The 18,078-nt window shown below is 41.0% G+C and overlaps 1 protein-coding gene across 3 annotated transcripts in view; it reads left to right on the top strand.

Moving 5' to 3' along the window:
* The window catches only part of kaznb (kazrin, periplakin interacting protein b), a 153,018-nt gene that overhangs the window by 33,109 nt on the left and 101,831 nt on the right, over window positions 1-18,078 (top strand). For all 3 annotated transcript variants that reach the window (XM_074675161.1, XM_074675183.1, XM_074675191.1), the window contains one exon: window positions 5,830-5,987. In XM_074675161.1, the coding sequence (XP_074531262.1) occupies window positions 5,830-5,987 (158 nt within the window). The remainder of the gene's footprint in view (window positions 1-5,829; window positions 5,988-18,078) is intronic.

Genomic DNA, 18,078 nt, shown 5'->3' with positions numbered 1-18,078 from the left:
GTTACAGAAAACAGTGGAACCAGAGTATCTGTCTTACTCCCACAGGAATTGAAACTGGAGTGGAGGCCTGTAAGACCCACGAGGCCTGTAAGACCCACGAGGTGTGTGGACCACGTGTCACAGGGCTGTATGGCTGTGTGAGGCCTGTGTGAGAGAAGTTGTTTAATTCTGCTCATATAAGAATGTCCTGACAAGTAAGAGGTAAATTTAAAGAGACTGGGACGGTGAAATTTTCATTTATGAATGAACAAGATCTTGCACTTCACATTGCTCTCTCAGTTTTTCACAATTTTCACTGTTGTAAAGAGTGTCTTGAGCCGACTGTGTCTTGAGCTGACTGCTGGAGCTGAATGAGTCTCTAGTTGAGTCACAGTGGCCTGACACTGGCTCAAGGAGAGAAAGTGGTGGGTGAAAGAGGATTTGTGTCACGTGTGGAGAAGTTGTTTCATATATTTTGCTGATAAAAGAATATTATACCGTGATAGAGGACACATTTGCTTTTCTCTTCTGTTCTGTTCAGACAGAAGGCCGACCGTAGGCTGAGAGCGGGTAAATTACAGATCTAATAGCCTGTGTGAAGGCATGTTAGCTTCTTTTAGCCTGTTTGCAGAAAAATCAGCTTTCTATCATGCTAGCTGCAGGAAAATTAGCTTTCTATCAGGCTAGCTGCAGGTAATTTAACCATCTACTAGGCTAGCTGCAGGTAAATTAGCCATCTACTAGGCTAGCTGCAGGTAAATTAGCTTTCTATCTGGGTAGCTGCAGGTAAATTAGCCATCTTATAGTTTAGCTGCAGGTAAATTAGTCAGCTATTGGGCTAGCTGCAGGTAAATTAGCCATCTTCTAGGCTAGCTTCGGGTAAATTAGCTTTCTATCAGGCTAGCTGCAGGTAAATTAGCCATCTACTAGGCTAGCTGCAGGTAAATTAGCTTTCTATCAGGCTAGCTGCAGGTAAATTAGCCATCTACTACGTTAGCTTCAGGTAAAATTACTCAGCTAATGGGTTGGCTGCAGGTAAATTAGTCAGCTATTGGGCTAGCTTCAGGTAAATTAGCCATCTACTAGGCTAGCTTCAGGTAAATTAGTCAGCTATTGGGCTAGCTGCAGGTAAATTAGCCATCTAATAGGCTAGCTTCAGGTAAATTACTCAGCTAATGGGTTGGCTGCAGGTAAATTAGTCAGCTATTGGGCTAGCTTCAGGTAAATTAGCCATCTACTAGGCTAGCTGCAGGTAAATTAGCCATCTACTAGGCTAGCTGGAGGCAGGCTAGCTTTCTATGAGTGTGTTTGAAAGCAAGTTAGCTTTCTTTTAGCCTGTTTGCAGACATTTCAATGTATTCAGCAACAAGTATTCTCCTCAAGTATTCAAATAATCATAGTTTTATATCGAAAGAACGTAAAATATACAATAGTGATGTATCTGGACCCTAAAGTTCCCACGGGTTGGGGCAACCAATGTTCCCACGGGTTGGGGCAATCAGAGTTCCCACGGGTTGGGGCAACCAAAGTTCCCACGGGTTGGGGCAACCCAAAATTCCCACGGGTGTGGGCACCCCAAATTCCCACGGGTGGGGGCACCCCAAGTTCCCACGGGTGGGGGGGAAGTTGATTGACAACATCAGGTGAGGGGGCGGGGTTGTTATGTAAATAATTGATTGACTACAACAGGTGTTGTTATGTAATTGATTGACAACAACAGGTGGGGGGAGGGGGGTGACCTCTTGACCTCTAGGGTCGTAAATCACTTGCTGGCACTTTCCGGGTACCTATATTCTCTTCCCCCCCTTTAAAAAAAACAACAACAAAAAAACAATCAATCAAATAGTCCTGGGGATGATGCTGATTAATGCTCTAGAGGTTTTTAATCAAATATCAGACAGATTTCTTAGAAGGATGGCAGGAATGAACTTTTACTCTGAACTGTGAATGAAAATGGATGGAATGGAATAATTTAAACTTCACTGTCACATCAGAAGTCTCCCTTTGTGAAATCCCGAAAGATTTATACGATCAGTTTTAACAAAACATTTTTAGGTCTTATGCTAACTACTGTATCTCATCAGTGATCAGGAAACATGGTTTGGCATTTTCCACTTCCATATTCTCAGCAGAGGCCTGTGTGTGTAATCATCTCCAAGCCACCGTTTCATCTGCTTTGCTGCAACCTGAGAAAAATTAAATGTGCAGGTGGTGCTGGAGACTTGCAGATGTACACTTCACGGCTGAAATCCTGTCTGATGTTGATGAGCAGCTGAGAGTTTCAGCATTTGTTGCAATTTCACGACTGAGAAGCAGTGAGTCATTACAAATAGTTCAACAAAATCAAACTTCACCACCGTGTGTTGTGCCTGTCACACCTTTATGAATTTTTATGGCCTTGACCAGGAGCTGTTGCGTTTTGATTGTGATGTTTTATGCTGACATATTCAGGACGGTCAAAGTTAAATTGATTTTGTAGAAAGCCACCCATCCTTTCCATCAGGTATCACAGTGTGAGGCAGAATGCTTTGAACAAAAACTGAAAGTGGAGCAGTGAGCAGAAGGAGGTGTGTCTGTACAGAGTTTGACAGCGTGTCATTTTCGACAACAGCATGCTATTACCCGCCATGTTTTCCTGTCTTTTGCTCTGAGAGGTACGCCTTGTAAATGTTGAATGTGAAATTAGAAACCAATCGTCAGACTGTGTTGTAAACATTGTATCCCCATCCACACCTCCGACCGGCCTGTGCTTATTTGATGTATGCGGCGCAGCCTGCAGGCCTCCTGTGTGCTCATAAACATGCCTCTTTTTCGTCGTGCTCCTGCAGTTCAAGAGAAGGCTGGGAGGCGTGCTCGTAAATCTTTGATCATTCCGCTGAAAAGTCGACCTTGGCTGTCGTCAGTTAGTCATACGTTGCCTCAGCCGCTCCGTCATTCTCGCCCCAAATTGACCTCTGTGCCTGCTTGCTAGTTTGTGTGTGTGTAGCAGAAAAAGTGATATTTGACCAAATTTGAGTCTCCAGGGCCCCTACAAATGTGCTGTATTTAGGGTTACCTGTATGAACATAATGAGTCCATTGAAGCAAATTTAATTATATTTTATTAATCACACTATATGTCAAAAGACTTTATAATTTTTCTATTTTTTTTTCTGCTAAAAATGAGTGATGTTACTTAAATACCAAAACTTCTGTCTGCTGAAGACATGCTGTCTGTATAAAGATGTTTTTCCAACTCTTTTTTTTAATCATTTCATAGCCTCAACTTTTAAACAAAATTTATTCAGGACCCCTAACATCAAAAGAATTAATTATCTGAATGCACTAAATCAGATTTTATGGTATGGTGCTGTTCTGCTCCCCTTTCTTTCATGTACATAGATGAAAAGCTATGGCAGGGAGAGCAGCAACAAAGACCCCCAGGAGGACAGACCACATCGGGCATCAGTGAAAAGAGGCTATCTGGGATAGACAAATCAGTTTAAATAGTTTCAACTTTAGATTTTCTCCGCTTACACATGCCACAGAACTTCTGAAATTTTAACCTTAAAGCAGGTCGGAGCAAACTGAGTCAGTTTCTCTATGTTTGGTGAAAGTCACCATCTACATACAGCTTCTAATTTGAATTTTTTTCTTGTTCTCAACAATACCTAGGTGTAGGACACACAGTCAGTCTTTTAGAAAATGATTAGGTTCATGTTGTTTCAAAATTAATGCTCATTATGTATGAAACAGGCTGTGTTGCAGAGATGAGCCTGCTTCAGCCTTGTTTTATGAAAAAAAGTTTATATCAACTATAGGGCTGCCACAAACGATTATTTTTATAGTCGACTAATCTATTGATTATTTTTTCGATTAGTCGATTAATCACGATTATTTCATGTTTCAACCTAATTTGGCCTTTAAAATGTGCAGACCTTTATAATTCAACCTGTGTTGCATTTTCACTGCATTTACCCAGACTTAGGTTCTCGCCTCTGATTGGTCAGCCTTGTGTAATGTTTGTTTGTTTATCTTTATTTCATTCATGATGACATAAAAAAGTATAAGTAGGCACTATACAAAAAAAATCTCAAAATGAATGAAGCAGGTAACAGGGAAATGAAGTTGTACGCAGTGTTGGACAGACCGCTTATTAGTGACTTTGTGCTTGTTTTTTAATGTTCATTTGTTTATTGGGGCTTTGCTCTCTGTATGATCCCGTCTGACCTCTAAATTCCACCGCAAGCGCCGCGCAGCGCAGCGCACTTGAAATGTACTGCGGAGCAGTTTCGCTTCCATTGTAATCTATCAGGCAAATTCCACTGCCCGCGCCCTGGCGCGAGGAATAGGCTTCATGTCTATTTTCTGCGCGGCCGCTTCCAAACCTCGTAAATTCACTGTCGATAAGAAAGCACTAGACAGGAAGTCACTGCGTAAAATACCCGAAAGATTCCAAATAAAACACAATGCACGGACTCTCAAACGTAACTTTCCCCTATATGTTATAGCATATGCCACATCTGAAGGCACGTGCATTAGGTAAACAGTCGATCGGAGGGTCCTAGACGCAAAACAAAGGCATGGATGAAGAGAAGCTGATCTTGGAAGTGGATAAGTTCAAAATTCTGTATGATCCCAAATATCCTTTCATAAGGATACAGGCAGAAAGGACAAGGTGTGGACTGACATATCAAAAGTTATGGGAGTGGATGGTGATCGTGTGATATCGCTATTCATACGAGAGCCTGTGACTCTCCGAGGACCAGCCCTCCCCCTCCAGATTGAGCGGAGCAGCGCTGCGCAGCGCGCTGCTTCCAGTGAGGTTTGACAATCGGAGCAAGACCACGGCGCTCCGCTGCGCTTGCGGTGGAATTTAGGGGTGACTCTCTCCCAGCTCTCCATGACAACGCGTTTAGTTTCGTTTCTCTACATGCGCTATTTCGCTCATGCGCACTCCGCCCCTCCTCCTCCCCGCTGAGTGTTACCGGTGCAGTGTGAGCTTGCGAGTGAGAGATCCATCGGATAAATGTCCTCTCTTTTCAAAAGTTAGGGGAGTTTTGACACTAGTTTGTGACTCAGATCCTGAAAATCTGTCTGTAACAGAGAGTGAAGGAGACTCTCTAAATCACGTTATCAGACGCTAAACTCCGGGAGCTGTCAGGCTGTCCAAGCCGGAGATGCAGAGCCTCCGTCAGCGCACAGCGCTCTCTGGGAGTGGAGATTTTTCCTCATCAATATTCCTCACGTATGAACTTAGTGATCTTTTCCCATAAAAGTATCCAATAACACAGCACCTCATGCTGTGAGCTGACGTTACAAATGAGTATTACCCCCTGGTATTTGGTTTCACTAAGTGACAACGACGATGAAAACAATAATACGACGCGTCGACTATTAAAATTTGCGTCGATGAATTTTTATCGTCGACGTAGTCGATTACGTCGACTAATCGTGGCAGCCCTAATCAACTACATATGTTGCTCAGACATCAATGATCATAATTTTATGTTGACACAGGGCTTGACTTAAAAAATCAATCTTACTGTGAAGCCATTACCATTAAGTAAATGGATTAAATTGTTAGAAATTGGGTATGAATTTGTTTTTCTGTGTCTTGGTAATGTATTTAGCCTAATGATGCCCCACTTGTCCATAAAGGGGATTAATCTGGAGGAGAATAATAGAAACTGCTCCACTGAGGCCGTAGATGAAAATATCACACAAGTCTGATCCGGAAAATCCCTGTGGAGAGAGGAAACAAAGTTTAGAGCTGTGCGGCCAAAGTGGCACTAATGAAAAGCTCACATCAGCTGTAATGACTTTTCTTTTTCTGAAGATTTTCTTTCTTTTTTTTTTTTCTTTTTTACAGCGGTCCAGTCCCTCAACAATCTAAATGACCAGATCGCTCAGTTCATGGTTACCAGACCTTGTAGCCTGACTGACGAGGATGTGGCCTTCATCCCTGGGGAGAGGGACACGTTGAGGAAGTCCATGAACCTGATGAGGCACCTGCTCGTGGATGCCCAGGTACAGACTTTCTCTTCTGAATAAAACGTCCCTCAGTGTATGAGGGACAACAGGGACTGATAATAACTGATGACTGATGATTAATAATGCATTTTAGATACAAGTCACTAAGTTTAACAACAATACTTTAGTGTTTGGAACATCATGAGTGACTGACTGCTTCATTTGCACACTGAGCAGAAGGAAGTCAGTTGCTCGGATTTTGGCATGTCATGAATTCAGCTACTCCCAGCACATATGAGCTTACAAGACTGTAAATTCATAGGAGCCAGAACCAGAGCACTGTGTGCTCCTTTTCAGAAGACAAACTAAGCAAGTCTGGAGGAAAAAAGTAACAACCCAAAAGAAACTTGAAAATATAGTCTTGAGATCGTCTGCTACAGAACTCATAAATCACAGATAAAGAGTGAAATACTGTGGAAACTGAAATAAATACAAGTCAAGTATATGATTTTGCCCTCCATTCAAGATCTTTATCACAAATCACTTGTTAAAAACTCCCTTTTGTTTTACACAAGTTAGGTCTGCTTGAATTAGGAAATCATTCTTTTAAACAAGACACCTTTCATGACATGCAAAGCTGCATTATTCTGTCATTACGAACTGTTTTTCTGGGGTGGGGGTTAGGATCTGCATGTTTAAACATGAATTAATGTCTTCATCCTTGCTTGTGGATACCACATTCGGCTGTTTCACATGTTTTTAGTATTTCATTTTAACATATCCCTGAAATTGGGGCATATGATGTGCTTGTGCTTGAGCTATAGCACAACCACTCACCACTGGGTGAAGCTGTGTGTTTCATCAATAACTGATGGCAATATGTGAAAGTTTAATTCCTTATTAATCCGCTGCTGAGGTTTACATCCTTTCCTTTTTAGAAAAGCCTAAAGTTTCTAAAACATAGTTCTCAGTCTCATCCTCATAATGAGGAACAGAGAACGTCAAATTAATTACACTGGTATCGGATAGGGCCAGTATGTTGCTAAAGTTATTTTGTGTTTGAGATTTGCAAGGTCCAGTCAATGCATCATCTGCAACGGGTGGTTCAGCAGCCAACGTCTGTGTTTAATGTGTTTCCAGAGAAAGTTGTGGGATGCTCGTCTAAGAGTTAAATAGAGAGCCCAGTGTCATGTTTTTGATGTGGTTATGGGGTGCCTTTGTAGAACAGAGAGCTGGGAAGGAGGGTAGGAGATTGATGCCCCGTTTACACGACAACGTTTCATCTGAAAACGCTAAAACGCTGTGAAAATGCAGTGGAAAAAAATCTGCTTTAACACAGAAACGCTGATGGACTGAAAACTCTATAGTAAGCATGCCAGGCCTGTATATGGTGCTATAACTGTCTTGTCCAGAAGCCGCTTTTGGGAGATCTACACTGAAGTAGAGTTGAGCCGGTCATCTGGTGTATTGGGGAATACTAAGTTAAAAAATGGAGCAAAAGATGCACATGTTGTTGAAAGACAGTCAGCAGATACTGCAGATTGAGCAGCACAAGCACAACACGGTAGTTCACGGCGATCGTATCAACGGTACTGTTGTCCTGTTGTATGCGAGCGCGCGAGGCAGAGTGTGACGTCAGCGTTTCCACTGAAAACGCCGGCTTTCTGTTTACACGGCAACGGTGTTGGGAGCATTTTAAAAATAAACTCTGGAGGCCCTTTTCAAAAGTTTGCCTTTTAGGTCGGCTGAAATGCCATTTCCGCGTAAACTCGAGGCTGAAACGCAACAAAACTTTTGCGTTTTACCCTAAAACTGCTGTCGTGTAAACGGCCCCTCAGTGCAACTTCACAAGATTCATGATTTAATGATCTAAGACTTAAGACTTTACAACCAGCGCAAAATGTAATTACCTAATGTTACTGATTTAAAAATAATTAAGCATGGGTGGTAAAATTTGAGTAAATCAAGGCCAAATGATCTAAAACCATGAAAACTTTGTGATGATGAAGGTTTCCTCAAGACTTGAGAGTGATCTTTTGACCTTCTATTTCTCTGCAAGTTGGAGTCCAGTCTCCCTTTTCAACCTGCCTGTCTTCTTTTAAGTGTTTACCTCTGCTTCTGATGATTGATTTTCTCTCTAACTCTGTCATACCTGCAAACTTTTGAATGTACATCCATATATTTCACAACTTGTTAACTAAGTGTGGAGAGCAGAGATGTGGGAGCCTTTTTTGACTTCTGCCCAAGCTTGAATCCACAATCTGTTGATTGCCTGAACCGAGATAAAACATTGGCTTCTGCCCACAGCTCAACCTGTCCAAGTCTGTGAAAACGTTGGCAAACACAAGGATGGTTTGAAAAAGTGATGGTTTCACTGGCTTAAATTACCTGGTAGTTAATCCTTGGGATTCAGCTTGTTTCTGCCCACTGATCCTAGCTTCTGTTTATTTAAAGTAACTCATAGATATAGTCTCTTTATGTCCTGTTGGTGAATAACCTGTTTTTTGCGTGTTTTTCTTTAAAAACACACCAAAGCTGCTTCAGAAGCAGAAATAATTCATCTACAATGTGTTACTTCCATTCGTCCTTTTAGTTACAATCCTTCTTCATTTTGATGAATGCCTGATGAATGTTGACAGAGTGATGCATGAGGGTCATCCATTAGCACCATCGCAGTCCTGCATGATGGATACAGAGTCTCTCTACCATTCTCCTGGAGATATTTTCTCCGACATGGTGTCATTGATTAAAGGGAAGGTAATTCAGCAAAAGGCCGCTGCTTTCACCTCAACTTAGCTGTATGCAAGCTGGAGTGAAGGATTGGTAGCCTGCAGTCAGTTTTTTTTAAGGCATATCACATCGGGAGGTGATGGATGAGCAGGAACCTCTGTAGCAGTTGGAGCGATGATTATCTCCCCAAGAAGTTGGACTGGTGAAAAAAAAAGTTGGCCAGTGGTTCAGTGTTAAGTGAAGCGCTCAGACACCAATCAACATGTCAGATTTCTCAGCCTGTTGGCCTTGTTTTTGTCAGGCGATACACACATGTTCTGCAGTGTTTTTTTTTTTTTAAGCTTTGAAGGGGTGTCAGGTGGAGGCCTGTGTCAGCTGGGGGCTCGCAGCTCTGAACTGTCAGGAGGACCAAACAAAGCAGCTGGGGATACTGACATGAGACTGACAGTTGCTGTGGTGATCTGTTTGTTTACTCTGAGGCTATGGACTATTCTAAAGGGATTATCTGTCCAAAAAAGTGAGATCCTGTGTGGAGTTTGGTTCTGAAAGCTGCTGTAGATTGAGTTTTCTGTTGCTGGTGTTCAAAGTTTTTGAATTGTTGGTTCCTTGAGGGGTGTGAAGGCATAGGTTAGTCAGGAATCAATTAGGATTTGATATTGCAGAGATGATTGGATGGGACAAGGATGCAGGATGTTTGAGTTTAGTATTCCATAACACGATTGTTTATGCCAGGATGAAGCTTCAGTTTAGATTTTGACTCAACACTAACTTTGATGTAATTTCTGTACACACATTTGTAAATGTTGATGGAATCTGTAGTCTGTTTTTCTGCTCTTAGTCTGAGTTGTTGTGGCTTGAGCATTTGATGGGCTTTGATTGTATGTGAGATAGGGGTGCACCGATATGGACATTTTGGTCAAACTGATATCCAATATTGATATTGCTGTCATGACCGATAACTGATATTTACCAATATCAATACTGGTAAAAAAAAATACAAAAAACAATCTTGACACAGATGATGTGTCTAGGTAGTCCATAGCGAAAGAGCGGTGCAGTCGTGACGAAAAATGAAGGAGATCATGGAGAAGATCAAAGGATGGAGCGCCTGTGATGAACGTGATCAAAAAAAGTATGTTTTGTCTGTTTTTTGGTTCAAAGCAGAAAGAGAGACACAAAAGAAGAGGGTCCGCTCTTCTAAGGTATTTTTGGTGTTTTTACATAGTGATAGGAAACAATATTGTTTGGGTCTTGAAAGATCATTAGAGAAGCTCTGAAAATGGCTGGCAGCTAATGAGTAAATATCAGCCCACTTTTACATATCGGCTGATACGGATATCTAAAAAAATGACTAATATCGGCCGATACCGATATTGATACCGATATATCATGCATTCCTAATATGAGAAAGAGTCTTTGGATAGCAAACAAGGTGGAAAACATCAGTGATAACACATTCCTTGATCACACTGGTGTTGGGAATACACCAGATGTGTCTCCAGTCCAGCCCTGGGTTCATCCCATTTCTGTGTTTCCCCATGTTTGTTTTTTTATATGTCTTGAAAGGGATGTAGCTGAAATGAAATTTCCCCTTGAGGATCAATAAAGTATTCTGATTCTGATTCTGATTCTGCTCAGTTGCTTGTTGGATGAACACCAGACAGCTGGAGCTGCAGGACCGAGGAGTTCCCACACTTCCCATTTATGTCTGTTTGTTGTGTTAGTCAACTAATACAAGATCTTGTTTTCACGTGGTTTGGTTTATTTTGAAAGTCATCTGGCAATTTTAGATGGTTTCCATACATGACTTCCTGTCCCACTGGATCTGCTCTGTGGGGTTGAACTGGCATGTCACCAGGGATGTCCCGATCACGATTTTTTGCTCCCAATCTGATTCCGATTTTTTTATTTGGAGTATCTGCTGATCCCAATATTTCCCAATCCGATCTTTCAGCAATGCATTAAGTAAAAAGAAAAGAAAACAAGAAAAGAAAAAAACTCCTACAAGTTGTCCTTTAAGTTTTTTTTTATTTTATTTAAACAAAGGTATCATTCTATCCAACATGGATATAGCTTTTTTTTTCTTCCACTTAGTGCAGCACTGGATCAACAAAAAAAAAAAAAGCTTCTCAGTGGTGCACCGCAAGATTACCTTGTATGTGTGTGACAATAAGGTTGCAATTTCTTGTTTGCAGTTTCGTTGTACTTGTTACAATGACAAATAAAGTTCTATACTAAAATGACCGATGATGTGCTATTACACACATTTTAATTAAAAACAAAAACTAAGGCCCCAAGCTTTTTCCAATTCCCTCTCCATCAATCTCCGATCATTAAAAAATGACGCGATTAGCCCCGAATCCGATCACGTGATTGGATCGGGGCTGACATCCCTACATGTCACAACTCCAGCATGAATAGGATTGTTGGGTATATTCTGCGACCTGCCGCAGCCAGAGCAAGGTCAGAGCAGATCCAGTATGTTGGCGGATTGACATGAATGGAAACATATCTGGACCTGAGAGGCATCTGGTGTATTTTTGCCGTGTTTGTGTCAATCTGTGGAAGGACTGCTATTGGTTCCACTTCTGCCTGCTAAAACTAAGGCAAAAATGTAAGTTTCCATCTCATGTTGGTCTTGACAGTCAGTTTTTAATATCATTTCTTGGAGATTTGTAAGCAGCTTTGGGGAGCAACTGAGCCCAACCTTCTCTGATATGGAAAAACAGAGCAAGATCTTAGACTAAATGCTGGCCTCTTTATCTTGTAGCTTAAAGACACCAGATGTGTCTCAGGTCCCGCTTTGCTCCTTAATGGCACCAGATCTGATAGGTTTCCATTCAAGTCAATGTGTCAACTCACACAAGATCAGCTTTCTTGTGCTCCGGCAAATTAGAGCCCTCTGCTTCAGAAACACAGGGATCTTATTTTTACCATGTGTTGTAGCTGTGAAGCATCAATTTCCAAAAAGCAGATCATGCAGGACATGGTATAGATATGTTATGCACAAAAAACATCTTTATGGCCACTGTTGATGATAGGCTTTATAACTTTGTATCAAAAACAAATGGGTGATGTCACTGCACAACACTCCATATATTGTACAATCTATGATTGGGACATGCCCTGTCCATTCTGTTTTGAAGCATGTTGCCATCATCAGATCTAAAATGAGGATACATTTTCACTGAACAATAAATGTCAGCTCCAACGTTTGATTTGTTATCTTTTTTAAACTAATACTCAGTTTTAAATTATCTTCAAACTGTCATAGCTGTTTTTGTGAAGATTATACGCAGCACCCAACTTTTTCCTGAAATTAAGTTTGTAGGTGACCCTGTTGGGCCACTACAGTCACTACACGTCCACTTGAGTCTAGTCTGGACGAACCCCTGCAGCCAAAGCCCTTTAAAACAAAACACTGGTGGATCATACTTGCTGGGCTACAAACAGATGCTAGGCCACTTGCGATAACAAAATCCAATTTCACACCGACAGATTTTTCTTTGCACTATCTGTACAGACAGATAGCACAACAAACCAGTTTGTTTTACCTAGTTACTTCTCAAATGGACTGTAAACAATGCAGGGAAAAGGAGTGTTGGCCTTTTTTCCATTATTGCAAACCAATGACTTAATGTTTGGGTTTATTGAGCAAAGATTGTTTTAAATTTAAAAGACATGATGCATCAAACCCGAAAAGAGACATGGTGATCCTATGATTTATGACCCTTGTTGCTGGCACATTTTGAATGTGAAACTAAATTAGGCTCTATTTGGTTAAAATAAATGAGATTTAATAACTTGATTTGATGCTAGACTCAGAATCAACACTCTGACCCTTATCTTTGTTGTTAATTCACTTTATCTGAGCAGCAGGAGCGAGCGTTCCGGCTCTTGATCATTATTCAGGCATCAATACACAGACAAAATAATTGTGGGCAGATTATGCATCAGATTCTTTGTTCTCTGAGTCTCTGAGGTCAAAGTCAAGTGTGATCTCTTTGCACATAGAGGAGCTCTCGCAGGCAGAGGGTTTTGCATTCATGGAGAGCAGTTTCCACTTTCAGACAGAATATGAAATTCATCCAGCTCTCCTTTTACAGCACTGTTTTAATATTTGGTTCACTGTTCTTGAAATACTTGCTATTCTCTGTGCGGTTTAGACGAAGAGACTCAGACTCAACAGCAGTGTTCTGATGTTCAGTATTTCAAGCTGCCTGTGTTGTAGTGAGACTTTATGCTCATCAGGCATAAAGAGCTCTCAGAGGCTAACAGTCAAATGAAAAATCTTGATGTGTTTATTATTTACATCCTTAAAAAAATCTTCTGACCACAAAATGTTTGAATTTGAGGAAGCCAGGGAATAAACATCATCTGATTAATTCAGCATAAAAATTTCAACTCCACAGCCAGTAAAAGGCGCAAAATTAATTTAGAGGGGATTTGAATACTTTCTCTTTGAATGCTGTCCCAGAATTGATTGCCTCATTTGTCACTTGCACAGATGAATTATTTATGTCCCCGTTGCCGTGCTGGGGTGACTAATCAAAAGCATTTCAGTGGGTGTGGAAGCTGTGAATTGATGTAGTGGAACGTTGCACTGCATTAGCTACTTTTGTCGCGGAAGCAGCAGGGCTGCAATAGTGACCTGATGACAGCCTGACAGAGGAGACACCAGTCACCATAGCTCTTAAAAAATACAACAAATAACTGTTTTTCCTCAGAGGCAGATTTCTCTTTTTAACCTCTGAGATGGATCAGCTCAGAACAAATATTAATCTGTACAGGCTGATCTGTACAAACAGAACAGAATCTGGAAACCTCAGCCCATACGGAGACACTTTATCTGAGTTAGAGATTTCAACAGCTGCAGGGGAGAGTGAGTGGTAGGTACACCGTGGGCCAGGTGTAAACCATTGTACATTGCCTCAACAGATGTGGAACAAAAAATGTAATCTCTCTCCCTACAGTGTATGCAATAAACAAAGTAATCACTTATCCAGCACCATTTTTGAAAATAGATTTATTATGTCTGTCAAGAGGAGCATTTTGATGTGGTCTCCAACATGGTTTATTGGGTTTCGGAGGCCCGACTCCACTGGACACTCTGCATATTTCAACTGCATACTTTGTGGCTGTGGAACAGCCTACCTATCCAGGTTAGAGCTGCACAGTCAACTGAGCACTTTAAAACACTTCTGAAAACCCATCTCTATTCTTTAGCATTCAATCCCAACTAAATGAGTAATCTTGGTTTTTTATCTCTTTTTATCTTTTTTATCTTTGTATCTTTTATCCCTTACATTTTATTCCCTTTCCTATCTTTTACTCTACTTTTATTGTTTTTATCCTCATTTTATTTCTGTTTTTATGCATATTTAATATTTGGCGCCTTAATATAAAGCGTATTAGAGATTGTTTTGTACCCCTGTAAATCACTCTGGTCAACTGAGGTTGTTTTTAAACGTGCTCTATAAATAAACTTCAACTTGGACTTGACTTGACTTTTTGTAATACTCCTGAATAGGCTCTTTTTTAACACCGGGGTTTGCCATTTCATCAAACTGTTGAAATAAACTTTTCTATTATGGTTAAATAATCAGTTCTACTCATGTTAAAGGGGCTGTGGGGAGTTTGAAAGTGATCTTGAAAAGGCTTCCTTCTAGATATATGCCTGATCATAATCCACACTTTTAAATGAGATTATCAGCGCCAATATTGCTGGTTATAGGTTATTTTAGATTGCTACTTCTTAGTTTCCACTTCGGGTCGACAAGGACTGGATTGATTTATGGCACGTCTAAATGTAAACGACTACAAAACTGACAGTGTTAACTTGTTGTCACGTTGGCCTACAACTACGTCTGAGCACCGGGCTGCCGATGTTGGTAACATATTTCCGGCTTGAGGTCACGTTTGAAACCCTAGTACTGTGTAACTGTACTGATAAGTCCCTTACCTCCAGGCGTTGTGTCCAGTAAAAAGTTGTCTCCATTTAGTTCCAAAAGAAATACACTCCTCACTAAAAGTAATTTATGACAGTGTGCGAAGACTCCAGGCAGCAAGGTGGCCAGGGAGTGCAATTAAGACATATCCTTCTCATAACATCTTTAAGTTTATTTTGCTAACAGTAACATAACTGGTAATCCAAGCAGGTTAATGTTAGCCTCCTATTAACTTTTCTGGTTACATCCTTGATAGATGTTACTCTTTCCCAGCATATTAACTACTGATGTTTGAAAACAAAATGCACCATTTGCTGCACTTCTTAGCTGCATCCTAGCAGCAGCTCATGCTGAACAAGATACGGTGAACACTCATACAGGTGAGCCCTCGCGTCAGCTCTTACTTATAACTGAATAATGACAATATTTTGGCCTTTTACTACAAAAACTTGTAAAAACATAAAACTTTCTTCAGCAAAAGATGAGTTTGAGTCCCCCTCTCTATCCCCTGAGTGCTAATGCAGGCAATGTTTGCGTCAGAGTTCAAGTCTGAGTCATAAGAGCTCAAGTCCAAGTCAAGACATCAGTCCTAGAAGTCTGGGCTCGAGTTGTACTTGAGTGCAAGTTATGGACTTCATTACAACAACACTGCTGAATTGAATTGAACAGTTGAAGAGAGACTGTAAATGTAAGAGACAACATGTACAAAGTGGTCACAGATCAGAGTTTAACCAGCATGTGGAGGATCCAGCCGTTGTATAAAGGCCATTGCTTTACCAACTGAGCTAAACATTTAATCATAAACTGCATTCATGCTGATTATGTTGTACTCACAGCAGTGGGCTTTTGACTGACATTCAGTCCTTGTTTACTTTCTCAAAGCTTTGCTCTTTCAAATAGACATTTTCTTAACATGGAGCTTGTGGGTTCAGACGAGGGCAGAGCGGCTCAAGAGAAGAAAACCAAGTGAAAAGCATCCAGAGAGAGATCATGGCTGATTATAGCATAAAAGAAAGCTTTCAGTTTTGTAGTTGAAATTATAAAACTGGCAGTTCTACCTTAATTCATTATTGAGTACAATAGAATTAAAGGAGGAATATGAGTCTGAGCCCATGTGTAAAATAGATGGGAGACTGGATTAATGATCCATTGAGGTTTGGATTATCCTGCAGTCATTACTGAGAAATGGATCAGATCAGAGCTGAACAAAATTAACTTGAAAGTATACTTGAAAAGTAGAAATGACAGAATAAGATGTAGTCAAGGTGAAAAACTCAAAGGAGCACGTTGGAAGAAATGAAATGTAGCCTTATTCTAAATCAGTCCGTGATTCTTGTAATTTCCACAGGACCATTTTGAGAGTCTGCCTGCTGGAGAGGCGGGTTATCATGATGAGCTCTCTGATACAGCTGGCTTTGCTGTAGAACTATCTTTAAGTCTATAGGAACCTTTATCACTCCAATAGGTTTAAGAGAACCACATCTTTCATCTCAAGCCTCATTTTGATATATATTTTTTTAAATCCATTGAATGGAAATTAGTTCATCCTTCGTCCTTTGCATCTCCATCAGTGTTACATCCTTTGTGTTGCAGTATGAGCCGAAGTGGGACGAACTTCAAAGAGCTAGGGTTGCTTCTTTTTTTTCTAACAATGGTAGTCATCTCTCACCAGTTTCCACATTTCTGCCCACTCAAAAACACCAGGGGAGCAGAGAAGATTAATTAGTGCACATAAAAATGACCAGACAGGAGCTGACTGCAGAGTTTAAAACCCGTCCTTCACATCTTTAGCTCAGTCAAACCTGAAAACCACGGCACAGATTTGTATTTCATATTGTGGTTTGATGGATGAGATTGTTTTCTGAACGCCACGAGACAGGCGCAAACATAAATCTCTTAACCAGTCAAATAAATGCGACTTTTTCAAAGTGAAAGCATTCTTGTCTTCGTCAGCAAATCAAACTTTCACTGTGGATATTTTTAAGATGACAATATGGCCTCCGTCTGATGAAATGATGCATGCCAGATTGTGAGACTTCATCATCCTCCGGGCTGAGGAAACCATCTGTTGACGTGGTTCAGGATGTTTAAGTCTGGCTTGTTCCTGGCGCCCATGTTTCTATGACAACCATGAGCACTGTCACAAAGCTGATCTGGATCACTACACACATGTCTCTGCAGATCAAAGGTGTTCACCTCAATTTCAGGGGGAGGTTAGGTGATATGAAAAAGCTGCTCTCCCTGTCAATCTCCTTTTGAGTGACAGGCAGACTTATACTTTCTGCAGCTTCTTGGTTTCTGAGTTTTTGTGACTGGATGATGTGGATAAAAGTCTGGCATTGTCTTGGTCTTGCTGGAGTCTGATACCTGGCTCAGAGGCAGCTTAAAGTTCTTTGGTGACTATGTCTGGAAAACACAAAAAGCTTAGAGTTCCTGAAGAGATTTTAACTGCAGACATGTGAGGCCACCTGCAACTTTTTATGTATTGACCACAGACTGCTGGAAAGGTTTAACGATACTACACATTCACAAATGTGAAGCCAACTTCCTCTTTGTTTACTGACGGGAAATGGGTCAAAGTGTAACAAATCACTGGAATGAATTTTTTTCTTACAATTTTTTGGACATTACTATCTTTGTTTTCAGTCCATAGCTCTTGCTCATTTGAAAGAAAAAAAAACTTGTGGACAGATGATAATTGTGGCACCTCCACAGAACTAGAAGATGAATAATTCATAAGACGCATCATCATCATCTGTGTCCACAGCAGACATGATCAGGGACATCGATATGACATGGAACAACACTTTCTTTGCCTTTTGTGCCACTCATCTCCACTTTTTCCACCTGTCAGCCCAGCCTCCAGAACAGTCGCCCTCTGTCTTCCTCCATGCTGTGTTTACTTTAAAGCCCTCGTGCGCAGCCCTCCATCAAAGGCAGAATCTTGCAGAGAGGAGAAGAGTGAGGAATCAAAGATGGGATACTTGTTATCAAAGCCATTGAGGTTCCTGTTGACCTAAGCTGGGATTTAAATGTTCCCTGCCTCCACAGCTTGTAGGGTGGTGCAGGAAATATAAATGACTCTGCCTTCCATCTGATTCCCTGCCAGAAGCAATCGCTCTGAGAAGCCAGGCCAGGAGGGCATCTGGCCCAGAGCTGCCTCACACCACTTCTTCTCTGTTTTTGGGAACCAACACACACACACACACACACACACACACACACACACACACACACACACACACACACACACACACACACACACACACACACAACACTTCAGTTATTTATTTTTTATTTTATTTTTTTCAGTTTGACCACTGCACTCTGACTTTGCCCCTAGTAATTGGTCTGTTTTTGGAGCCCTGTTGGGCCTTAGGTTCTTCTCTACTCTGAGTATTTTCCTCATCTATCCTCCAGATATGATGCTGCTTCATGCAGTAAGCAGACTTTGCAGCTGTCATCCACTT

The sequence above is a fragment of the Halichoeres trimaculatus genome, unplaced genomic scaffold, assembly GCF_033239565.1.
Source record: "Halichoeres trimaculatus isolate MK-OKI-2021-1 unplaced genomic scaffold, fHalTri1.1 fHalTri1_scaffold_1, whole genome shotgun sequence".
Lineage (NCBI taxonomy): Eukaryota > Metazoa > Chordata > Actinopteri > Labriformes > Labridae > Halichoeres > Halichoeres trimaculatus.
This window is presented reverse-complemented; position numbering and strand designations above follow the sequence as displayed.